General features: G+C 40.0%; 1 protein-coding gene across 3 annotated transcripts in view; it reads left to right on the forward strand.

The window, feature by feature from the left end:
- Positions 1 to 299: 299 nt before the first annotated feature.
- TRPM7 (transient receptor potential cation channel subfamily M member 7) overlaps positions 300 to 12,900 on the forward strand; it is a 117,325-nt gene continuing 104,724 nt past the window's right edge. For all 3 annotated transcript variants that reach the window (XM_078079348.1, XM_078079349.1, XM_078079350.1), the window contains exon 1: positions 300 to 433. In XM_078079348.1, coding sequence (XP_077935474.1) covers positions 431 to 433 — 3 coding nt within the window. In that variant the 5' untranslated portion in view covers positions 300 to 430. The remainder of the gene's footprint in view (positions 434 to 12,900) is intronic.

The raw sequence follows: 12,900 nt of genomic DNA on the forward strand, positions 1-12,900 counted from the left end.
AAAACACCCGACCCTTCACGGGAAGCCCGAGCGGTAGGTGGAGGTGCCCGTGCCCGGCGCGTGCGCGCGGCGCGAAGGGAGGCGGCCTGGAAGGGAAGGAGCGCGCGCCCTTCACGTGACCCAGCCCGCGGGCGGCGACGCACACGACGCGCCCCTCACGTGGTCTGTCTCCAGCCCCGTCGCCGGCGGAGGCGGGCGCGGGCGCGTCCCTGTGGCCAGTCACCGGGAGGAGTTGGTCGCACAATTATGAAAGACTCAGCTTCTGCTGCTAGCGCCGGAGCTGAGTTACTTCTGAGAAGGTTTCCCTGGGCTGTCCTTGTCCGGCGGCCTCTGCTGCCGCCTTCGGAGACGCTTCCCGATAGATGGCTGCAGGCCGCGGAGGAGGAGGAGGTGGAGTTGCTGCCCTTCCGGAGTCCGCCCCGTGAGGAGAATGGTACTGGACCCACGCAGGCCCCGGCAGGGGAATGGCCCTGGGGGGTTGCTGGCAGGGAAGGGGGAGGACCTGACTGGCAAGTGTGCGTCCGGAGCCCTGCTTCCTGGGGCGAAGGAGCCCGGAATTGCCTTGATGCTTCCGGACTTGCCCCGGCGGGACGGGAGTGCAGTTCGTTCGGGGGTGAGGGGCAGGAAGCAGGTAGCAAATCTGGCACGGCAGCTCGCCGCGGGAATCCCCAGAGCAGGGACCTGGCTCCAGCGAGGGCCCCTCGAGGCGGCAGAGGCGCGAGCCAGGCAGTACCTGCAAGAGCCGAGCGGCCGCAGCGCGCCAGACGCAGCGCTCAGCCTCCAAGCCCCGCATCTCCCGGGAGCGCCTTCCTCCTGGCGCCAGTTGCTGGCAGATAAGGGAGCCAAATGCTCTGCTCAAGTTCTGCTTGGAAAGGGAAGGAGGGCTGGGAGGGAACAAAAAAGGGATAGAGGACACGGGATTGGAGCTGTGCCTCGTTTGCTTGCGCAGTGGATACTCCACAGGTACGTTTTCCTTTTGGAGCCAAACAGGAGGGATTTGACGATATTGATGGTAGATCTGGTTTCCAGTTTTCTTTAGCAAGAATTAAGGATTTTTGTTGGGGGCGCTGCTATAGGTACCGAGGCGATGTGTTACCTGGATTTATGTCGAACTTCACTTCCTCATCCGTTGCCCTAGAGAAGGGTTTTAAACCTACAGTGTGGAGTGGCGAGAGGGATTCGGTGCATTGCAGCTTTTGATGGAGCTTTTTGTTGTTGTTGTTAAGGCGAGGAATCAAATTTGAAGGTTTCTTAAAAAGAAAGTAATTTAGATCAGGGACTTGAAGAGCGAAGTGTTTTTCTGGTCAGTGCTTGAACTCTTGATAGGTTTCATGCAAACATCTCTCCCTCTGCTGGAGTCTGGCAGGTTTACTTTTCTCAGAAGTTAATTCAAGTGCCATACAAAAGCGAAACCACGAATATAGTTATACTACGAATAAATAGTGCACCTTACACTATTTTCCACTTTATATGGTAATGTAAAGTCAATAAAAGCGTCATTTTATTTTTTTCCTTAATTTTAAAAGAAGGGTTACCGACACCAGATTTTTAAATTTATTACTTAAGTGGGTTTTAAGAGAATCTATTTTGGGAGGGAAAGTTGAACGATAGTGCCTTTTTAATGGAAAAAGCAAACCGTTAATACTGACTCTTCAGTTATGTGTATAGGTTTTTTTTTATGGTAAATAGCATAAATCTGAACACACCATTTCACTATTTTGAAAAACATTTTTAGATACCTTAGAAAATGGGAATCAAGATGATTCATCATCTTCAAACCAACTTTGTTTCTAATGACTTTCTAGTGAAAGTCTGTAATTGCTTAGTCTTACCTCAGATACTCTTCTTAAATTCAGCCTCTTAATGTCTTGCTACATACATGTTTTGAAACCTAACCTTCAAAAATTGAGATGTGGTCTGAATTTCTCCTGTTTCTGCTGTCTTTCCATTTATGTCCATTTTTTTATAGCAGATGTCCCCCCCCCCAGCCCCCATATATTTGTATACTTAAGTTGTGCACTGTCTGTGGCACATAATAAGAACTCAGTGTTGATTGATTGTACGTGCTAACAATCCTCTTGATTCTACAGGGAGAAATTCTCACTGTAAAATTTGAAATTGAGGGTCTGATTTTATTTTTTACGTTGCTTGAGTCCTGACTGCTGTTGTGTGATTTTTTTTCCTTTACAGTTTTCAATTAAATTATAGTGAAAACTGAAAACTGAAGTTGTCCAATAATGATAATTTGTTGAGCCTTCTCAAATTTTAGATCAACACTGTCACGCAAAAGTTCACCGAAGTATGTTGTATCTACGCTGCATAGTTCTTATTGTAAACTATTATTTAAAGTATTTGCTTCTGGGGCGCACCTGGGTGGCTCAGTTGGTTAAGCATTCTGACTCTTGGTTTTGGCTCAGAGTCCTGGGATCGAGCCCCATGTCAGGCTCCCCACTCAGCAGGGAGTCTGTCTCCCTCCCTCTCTGTCCCTCCTCCAGCTCAGTCAACCAACCAAAAAAAAAAAAAACAAAAACAAACCAAGATACCAAAAACACAAGTTTAAAACCTGGAGTGGAATCAAATTTTGTACAAAATTGTCTACCATGGCTACAGAAATATTTGTCTTATTCATTTGGTAATCACTTATTTAGTGTTTAATATATTCTTTTTTTTTTTTTTTAAGATTTTATTTATTTGTCAGAGAGAGCGCACAAGCAGGGGGAGCAGCAGACAGATGGAGAAGCAGGCTCCCCGCTGAGCAAGGAGCCCGATGCGGGACCCCATTCCAGGACCCTGGGATCATGACCTGAGCCCAAGGCAGACAGTTAACCAACTGAGCCACCCAGGCGTCCCAGTGTTCAATATATTCTAAGCACTGTGATAGGCACTGGAGTGGCAAATACATGTTAGACAAGTTTTCTGCTTTCAAACAGTTTACATTCCAGTTATTTATAAAAGATCTAGTTGTTGTTAATGGAAGATGCATACATCATAAAACATTTAGTGTCTACTGTATTGCAAACACTGTGGTACTTAATAGTTTTGAAGGCAATACAGATAAAGCCAGAAGGATGGTGTGATACTATTACATAGATTATTTTGAAAATATGGGGTAATCAAGGGGAGAAAGGAAAGTCTGGGTGGGTTTGCACAAAAGCTGATAGTAGAAGTGAGTCTTAGAGTCAGTAGGAATTGGAATTAACCTGGAAGTAGAAGGGGCATTGAGTTGGTGGTTTTAGTCCAAGGGAACTGAACTTTAGAAGACAAAGAGCATCCTTAGTTTATTCTGGGAACTACTGTATATATACTTTATGCAGTTAGGAATGAGTGGAGTATGGGATGATATGGGGTACTGGTGAGAGTGTTATAGAGAAAGACAAATACCAGATTTTTTTTTTTTTTAAGATTTATTTATTTGAGAGCATGCACGAGCAGGGGTAGGGGGCAGAGGGCAGAGGGAGAGAATCTCAAACAAACTCCCCCACTGAGCACAGAGCCTGATGCAGGGCTTGATCTCAGGACCCCAAGATCATGACCTGAGCTGACACCGAGAGTTGAACGCTCAACTGACTGAGCCACCCAGGTGCTCCAAGGACCGTATTTCTGAGGGCAATGTATGTCATACAAAGAAGTTTCGATTTCATACTGGAGATGTTGGGGATCCTCTTAAGAAAACAATATGGAGGATGAATGGTGTGTGTTTAAATTGAAAAGAGAGACCCATAAGGAGGAGGCTATAGCAAGACTCTGACCAAGTGTCAAGGGCTTAAAACAAAGAAGTAGTAGGAGGAGGACAGATTGAGATGTTTAGGATTTAGAATATTCAGAACTTGGTTACTTGGTTACTTCTGTGGAGTAAAGTGTTTGTGTGTGTTGGCAAATGTCAGTAATAAGAACCAGACATAAAATGAAAGCATTTCGTAGTTGAAGTCATTACTTAAAATATGCAAGTGTAGGGACGCCTGGGTGGCTCAGCTGGTTAAGGGCTGCCTTAGCTCAGGTCCTGGGATCCAGTCCTTCCTCGTGCTCCTTGCTCAGCGGGGAGCCTGCTTCTCCCTCTGCCTGCCATTCCCCCTGCTTGTGCTGTCTCTCCTTTCTCTCTCTGATGAATAAATAAATAAAATCTTTAAAAAATATGTGCAAATGTAATTCTTAAAGGCAGTACTTAAAATGTACATTTTTGGTTTTTATTTTTATTTTATTATTTTTTAAAGATTTTATTTATTTGAGAGAGAGAGAGCGAGCAGGAGAGCACAAGCAGGGGGAGCAGCAGAGGGAGAGGGCCAAGCAGGGAGCCTGGTGTGGGGCCCAGAGCTCAATCCCAGGACCCAGGGATCATGACCGGAGCCGAAGGCAGTCGCTTAACCAACTGAGCCACCCAGGTGCCCCTGGTTTTGAGGTTTTTTTGTTTTTTGTTTTTTTAATTTTTTTTTATGACAGAGAGACACAGAGAGGGAACACAAGCAGGGGGAGTGGGAGAGGGAGAAGCAGGCTTCCAGCAGAGCAGGGAGCCCGATGCGGGGCTTGATCCCAGGACCCTGGGATCATGACCTGAGCCGAAGGCAGATGCTTAACGACTGAGCCACCCAGGCGCCCCCTGGTTTTGAGTTTTAAATGAAGGTTTGTTGAGGCGCAAGGAATTGCAAAAGTTTGAGAGTTCCACCAATCAGATATTTTTGGTCTAGTGCTCTGGTATTCTCTTTAATATTCTAATATGGGAGATTTCATACATAAAGAAATATAATAGGAAAGTGAATCACCATACATCCATGACCAGTTTTGACGGTTTGAAATATGTATTTTGTGTCTTCTATTACTCCTCCCATTCCCCCTCAAATGGATAATTTAAAAGCAAACCTCAGACATATTTCATTTATAAATAGTTCATTGTGTATCTCTCTAAAAAGATAAGGATTCTTAACACACCCACATTACTATTAGCACATCTGAAAAATTAGTAATTCTTTAATATTATTAAATATTCAGCATATTTCCCTGATTGTTTCATGTTTTTCTTCATTTGGTTTATTTAAATCAGCATCCAAAGAATTCCATACAGCATCTGGTTGATAAATAAGTCTTTCAGTGTCTAGTAACCCCTCTTTTTTTTTTTTTTTGTCTTATTACTTATCATTTATTTAATGAGAAAAATCCAGATCATTTGCCCTGTAGAATTTCCCACAGTTTGGATTTTGTTGGATGTATCCATACAGTGTGATGTAACTTGTTTCTCCTCTGTTTCCTGTGGTTAATCTAAAGACTTGATCAGATTGTAGTATGATATTTTGGCAAGAGTACTTCACAGGTCGTGCTGCATATCTTGTATTGCATCACATTAAGAAGCACATGCTTTCTGGTTGTTTTTCTTTTCTTTTTTCTTTTTTTTTGATGTTAAGATTGACCAGTGGGTTTGCTGTTTTTAGCTGCCTGATCTTTCATTTGTAGAGTTCTTGGTCAGACACTTACATAATAGTTTTAGTAGTAGCCATTGATGATTATTGCTATTGATCTGTTATTTCATTCTAGGTTTTTCTTTCCCCTTATTTTTATTTTATTTTATTTTATTTTATTTTATTTTATTTTATTTTATTTAGAGAGAGTAGGGGAGGGGCAGGGTGAGAGGGAGAGAGAATCTCAAGCAGGCTGCACACCCTGTGTGGAGCCCACCTGGGGCTTGACCTCATGACCCTGAGATCATGACCTGAGCAGAAGTCAGGAGTCAGATGTTTGACTGAGCCACCCAGGTGCCCCTTCCCTTATTTTTTGGAGGAACCTTTCAGTATATGATTAAATTTTAGTCTTTTTTTTTTTTAAGTGACTGCTCCTTAAGTGCCAATTTTGTTTTGTTTTGTTTTAAAGATTTATTTTTGAGAGAGAGAGCAAGAGCACGAGTGCGTGAGTTGGGGGCAGGAGCAGAGGGAAAGGGAGAGAATCTCAAGCAGACTCCCTGCTGAGTGCGGAGGCCTGCATGGGGCTGGATCCCACAACTATTAGATCATGACCTGAGCCGAAATCAAGAGTCACACGCTTAAATGACTGAGCCATCCAGGCCATTAAGTGCCTGTTTTAAGCTTGGTACCTAGAGGTACCCAAATTCAGAATAGTTCAGATTAGTTTAGAGTGAGTATTATTTGGCTATCTGTGGGGATTTGAACTGAGTTACTTATGTGAGTTGATATAAAATAACTTAGATATATGTCACTTTTAGAAGGAGCTTTGCAATTATTAGATTAGTTTGAATATGAATGAAATGTTTGACTTGGAAAATTGGACCTCTTCTTGTTTATCTTTATAAAAAATGATTGGTTCAAATTTGAGTTAAGCTAGTACTTTCAGTCATTTTGTTGATCCTTTGGTTCAGTTCATCTTAGATTTGGAAAATTACTCTGGATCTTTTGGGGGAATGTGTGTTTAGTTTCTTGACCATTTAAAGATTTTAGAACCTTGTTGAAATTCCAGTGCATGGAGGTAAGCAATTTTTTTGAAGTTGGTAGACCTGGCTCTTCACATAAGCATCTTTGCCAAATCACACCTTTTTTTTTTTTTAAGATTTTATTTACTTATTTTGAGAGAGAGAGAGAGGGCACACAAGCAGAGCGGAGGGGCAGAGGGAGAAGCAGACTCCCTGCTGAGCAGGGAGCCTGATGCAGGACTCAATTCCAGGACCCTGGGATCATGGACTGACCCACCCAGGTGCCCCCAAATCATACTCTTTTATGAGCACTACTCTTATCCTCTCTGTAAAAAGCAGATGATAATCTTTCTTCTATTTGATCTCAGGAGCAATACTAGTATTGGAGTTTGTGAAACACTATTTGTCCCTCCTTGCATCATGAAAACATGTTAATAACTTAACACCTCAACTATTTAGCTACCAGACTGCTGGAAACCACAACTTGTGGAAACCCAGCTCCTCATGGAAAGAAAAAAACTTTTGAGTCATGCCATTTGGGGAATATAGCAACCTTGAGCCCAGAGTTCACTGTTTGAAAAATAATGTACAAAGTGAAATTTAGTAAGTTTAGTTACCCATTTTCCTCTGACAATTTGGTAGTATGTTGGGAATGAATAGAAGGAAAGTTATCTGAGAAGCAGACTATTACTATAAGACTGAGGAAATATTAACTAGACTGGAAAGATAGGGCTGTATATCACCCTTTAGTATGTGAACCATTAGTCTTCCTTGTCTTCAAGGGTATAATATACAATACCTAATACCCAGAAGGTACTCTTGATTAAGAAAAGTGTGTAATAGGCTTTAGACAGATTTTCACAATATCAGCTAACATGTATTAGCATTTAGTTGTGGTCATTGTTGTAAATGCTTTACATATATCATTGTATATTATTACGCTCAAAATTCTATGAAGTAGGCATTGTTTTTTTCCTCCATTATTTATGTAAGGAACAGAGAGGCAGAATCGCTCACCAAAGGTCTTAAGGCCAATAAGTGGTGGAGTAGATATTGACTCATTAAATTAGGCACTTGAAGAAGGACCTTAATACTCAGAGGCATGTATATTTGTGAAATCTAAGATGGCCGGTGTTATGTTAAGTAAAAAGTTAAGGTCATTTAAATGTGTTACCTTAAAAAAAATTATTTTACCATATTTTTTTCTTCAAATGCTGTAAAACTTAGAATTTCCTTTATTGCCAAATTTCTTTGTAATAACTTTTGGATAGATTATTCACATTTCAGTTGTATATGTTGTATTTTGACAGAGTACAGAGACTTACTAGTCAGAGGGGATCACTAGTAGTTGGAAAAGTTATTAATTAAACTAAACAGATTTCTGTGATGGGTAGAACTCTTGAATAAAAACTCTAAAAACCTAATAACAAATGTTATCAACAGAGTATCATACTACTCAGGGATAGAGAATAGCTTGATATGGTTTACTCACAATATGAAGGCTGCAGTTTTGTAATAGAGAATGTCCTAATATTTTCTTTAGATTTCTCTTTTTCAGATTAGCTTTTGTGGCATCATCTGAAAACATATCAGTCATCACTGAATTAGATTAATGTGATGGATCCATTTAATTCAACAGATTCTGTTGCTTTGGGAAAAATATTTTTTTAGGTTTACAAGGAGCCAGGAATAAAAGTGAAGAATTTAAATTGTACTATTTGACTGCAGGTATATAACTAATTTTAAGATAAATTTATATAATTTGAATTCTTTAGTAATTGTATTTTGTTTTGGAATTCAGATAGATGAGAGTGATTGTAATATAATAGGCATCCATGTTCCTGCCACACAGCTTGAGAAATAAAATATTATAGATAAAATTGAAACCTTCCATGTACTCCATCAAAATCTCATTCTACTTTCCATTTCTGCAGACATAACTATCATCCTGTTGTTCCTTTGCATGCTTTTGTAGTATTGTCACAAATCCATATATATATATACACACACACACATATATACACACACATATCTATGTCTATATAGAGAGAATATATAACATATATTTAGTTTTGTAAGTTTTTGATATTTTTAAGTTTTATATATATGGACTTTTAGTGGACTTTGTTGTTTTTTTTTAAATCAACATTAGGTTTTGGAGATTTATTCATCTTAATAGTACATGTAAGGTCTAGTTTACCCCTTTTATTTTTATTTTTCTTTGTCTTTATTTCCATTCAAAGTTAACATTCTGCTTCTCTGCAAGACAGCCTTGCCATGCATGCTCATAGCAGCTTTTTAGTTCGCCTCTTCTAACTGCTGTATATTATTCCATTATATGAATATACTGTTATCCATTTTACTGTTATTGGGCAGTTTATTTCCAGTTTTTTACATATAATGATGCAGTATTATGTATCATCTTATGTACAAGTGTGAGAATTTTTCTAGGATGCATATATCTAGAAGTTGAATTGTAAATCATAGGATAGATGCATCTTCAATTTTATAGATATTGCCGAAGTGTTGACCGAAGTAGTATGGTTTATATTCCCTATAAAGTATATGTGAGTTCCCAGTTCTTTCAATATCTTTGCCACACTCATTGATTGGGTTCTTTTATTTTGCCAGACTCATGAATATGTAATAGTTCCTCATTGTTTTAATTTGCATGCCACTGACCATTGAGTATTTCAGGTTATGGGTTTCTGGCAGTGGTTCCCTCCTCTCGTGAATTGCCTATTTATAATCTTTGCTTGGTTTTCTATTGGTATCTTTTTCTTATTTATTTACTTGTAGAAATTCTTTAGGTATCCTGAATACTTTTGGAGGGGGGGCGGTTTATGAGCTACAAATATCTTCTCCAGCCTGTAGCTTTTTAATTTTTCACTTGGTTAATGTTAGGCTATTTACTTATTTTTAGATTGTTGATGTAATTGGTTTTTAATTTAGTGTAATAATTTATCAGTATTTTCTTGTTTTTTTAAGTTTTATTTTGGTAATTTCCACACCCAATGTGGAGCTTGAACTCACAACCCCAACTGAGTCAGCAGGCGTCCCATCACTGTTTTCTTTATAGCATATGCCTTTTTTTTTCTGGGGTCATAAAGTTATTCTGGTTTTTTTTGTAGAAATTTTATTTTATATTTTATTTTTTTAAAGATTTTATTTTTTTGAGAGAGAGCACAAGCAGGAGGGAGGGGCAGAGGGAGAGGGAGAAGCAGACTTCCCACTGAGCAGGGAGCCTGATGTGGGGCTCTATCCCAGGACCCTGGGATCATGGCACATGCTTAACCGACTGAGCCACCCCATTTTTTGTAGAATTTTTAAAGTTTTGCTTTACACATTGGACTCTAATCCATCTAGTATTCATTTTTGGATTTAGTGTGGTAGTTCATATACCACAGAGTAATAGTTCATATTTTCTCCTGATTTGTATCGCTCTCCATCATATGCCAAGTTTCCTTAAAGGTAAGTTTCCATTTCAAAGCGATTTATGCCATTGTTCTGTTTGTCGACTTCAGTTATTTAATATCTTAGACTCCAAGGTATGGCATGATGGCAACTGCTCATACTTTTCTTTATCAAGCATTTTCTAGCCCACAAATCTAGAGCAGTATTGGGCCGTTAAACAACAAGGGTAGCAATCTCCATGAAGTTGCCAGGAAAGCAAAACAGAAAATAAGGTTGGATGTAGTAGGACTCTCTTTACAGACATAGTTATGGTATGAATTTGATTCAGTTTAATTTTTTAATATATAAAATTTGACCAACTATTTGTTATTTCCACTCAGGCTTTTCAGTAGTGTCTTTAAGACCCTCTTAGAGGGTTCACTAATTATCAACAATTCCCAATTATTAGTTAAGTAGTTGGCAGTCAATTAAGAGAAAGAACAAAACTCTAAAGGACCTATAAGAGTGCCAGAAGGTCAAATGAGTTGGGCTCTGGTAGAGGAAGTCAGAGTGCCAGCCTATTTCAACATTTTGCTTTGGGCTAGCCTTAATTTTTCTATGTCACTGCCTGTGCCATTGTTGGCAGGCATATTGGCTTCTGTACAAATTTTTCACATAACTTGAAATTTCTAGGTCTATAGTGTCATTTAATTTTTAAAAATTTTTTATTTATTTGCAGGGAGCAGAGGGAGAGGGAGCAAGGGTCTCAAGCAGACTCCACGCTGAGCATGGAGCCTGATGTGGGGCTCAGTCTCACAACCCTGAGATCACAACCTGAGCTGAAACCAAGAGTTAGACACTTACCTGACTGCACCACCCAGGCGCCCCTGTCATTTAATTTTTTGAAAAAATTTTTTATTATGTTAATCACCATACATTACATCATTAGTTTTTGATGGAGTGTTCCATGATTCATTGTTTGTGCATAACACCCAGTGCTCCATGCAGAATGTGCCCTCTTTAATACCCATCACCAGGCTGACCCATCCTCCCGCCCCCCTCCCCTCTTGAACCCTCAGTTTGTTTTTCAGAGTCCATTGTCTCTCATGGTTCGTCTCCCCCTCCGATTTCCCCCCTTCATTCTTCCCCTCCTGCTATCTTCTTCTTTTTTTTTTTCCCTTAACATATATTGCTTTATTTGTTTCAGAGATACAGATCTGAGATTCAACAGTCTTGCACAATTCACAGCGCTTGTCATTTAATTTTTTAAGTATATGCATTTTATTAATATGCAAACTCCTTTTTGATTTTTTTTTTTTCCTTTTGAGTATGGGTCACATTTTCCTGTTTATTTTCTTTCTTTCTTTCTTTCTTTCTTTCTTTCTTTCTTTCTTTCTTTCTTTCTTTCTTTTCTTTCTTTCTTTCCTTCCTTCCTTCCTTCCTTCCTTCCTTCCTTCCTTCCTTCCTTCCTTCCTTCCTTCCTTCCTTTCTTTCTTTCTTTCTTTCTTTCTTTCTTTCTTTCTTTCTTTCTTTTCTTTCTATTTATTGATTTGAGAGAGAGAGCACGAGCAGGGTGAGGGGCAGAGGGAGAAGCAGGCCCTCCGCTGAGGAGGGAGCCCAATGCGGGGCTTGATCCCAGGACTCTAGGATCATGACCTGAGCCGAAGGCAGATGCTTAACTGACTGAGCCACCCAGGTGCCCCTTTCCTGTCTTCTTAAGTCTAGTAAATTTGAATTGTATCATAGACACTGTGAATGTTACCTTATAGATTCTGAGTTCTGTTATAGTGTTCTTGATTCTTCTTAAGGTAGTTGTTAGGAACTCAGTGTTTATGTTCCCCTGAATTCTTTGTTGAAACCCTAACCCCCAATGTAATGGTACTTGGAGATGGGGTCTTTGGGAATAATTAGGGTTAGATGGGGTCATGGGGGTAGGGCCCCTTTTTTTTTTTTTTAAAGATTTTATTTATTTATTTGACAGAGACACAGCGAGAGCAGGAACACAAGCAGGGGGTGTGGGAGAGGGAGAAGCAGGCTCCCCGCAGAGCAGGGAGCCCGATGGGGGCTCGATCCCAGGACCCTGGGACCATGACCTGAGCCGAAGGCAGACGCTTAACAACTGAGCCATCCAGGCACCCAAGTAGGGCCCTTATAAGAACCACCAGAGAGCTTGCTCTCTCCACCATGTGAAGACACAGTGAGAAGACCGCTATCTGCAACCCAAGGAGAGAGCTTTTACCCAGACACTGACCCTGTTGACACATTGATCTTGAATTACAGTTTCTTTAACTGTGAAAAAATGAATTTGGGTTGTTTAAGCCACCTAGCTTATGGTATTTGTTATGGCGGTTCCGAGCAGACTGAGAGTTGATTTACTTGACTGTACTCAAATTCCATACTCTATCTCCTTGTGGGTAGCAAAAGTGTCTGTTCAGTTATTTTATTCTTAACTGAGCTGCTTGGAGTCTGCCCCATATGCACATACGTTATAGGTCTGCTAGAGATTTGAGCATAGTTAATATGCAGTATTTAGGATAGGCTTTATGTGACTTTCTCCTTTGAAGGCCTTTTCCCATCTCTTTCTAGCTGCTATTGTCACTTTGGGACTTGGTATTGTGTTTTTTTAAGCCAGTAAGACTGTGGGATTTCTGTTGGGAGTTTTAGCTGTTCAGTAGTGTGGAGCAGCAGGGCTTGTTATCAGGCAAAAAGCCTTAAAAAATGGGAAGCTCATTCAGTGCTATTATTTAATTTTAAGTGTAGACTCCAGTCAGTTTCAGCCCGTTAGTTGTTTTTTGTTTTTATTTTGTCCAGATACATGGTTGTTATTTGTAAGAGGGTTAGTCTACTAGAACTAACATAGCTGGCAGCTCCTTTCTAATATTAATATGTAGAATCATAGAGTCTTTAGTTGTAAAAGTAGACTGATTTCCACTTATCTTGAAGTAGAATTTTTAAAGCAATCTTTAATTTTTTCCCCCAAATTTTGCCATTAGCATCTAGGCAGGAAGGATATGCTGGTACTAACTTATGGAGAGAGTAAAATGTTAGAAGGTTTATTCATAATATATGTGCCCCTTATTGCTGAAAGACAAAGAATT

Source organism: Halichoerus grypus, chromosome 8 (assembly GCF_964656455.1).
Source record: "Halichoerus grypus chromosome 8, mHalGry1.hap1.1, whole genome shotgun sequence".
NCBI classification, from domain to species: domain Eukaryota; kingdom Metazoa; phylum Chordata; class Mammalia; order Carnivora; family Phocidae; genus Halichoerus; species Halichoerus grypus.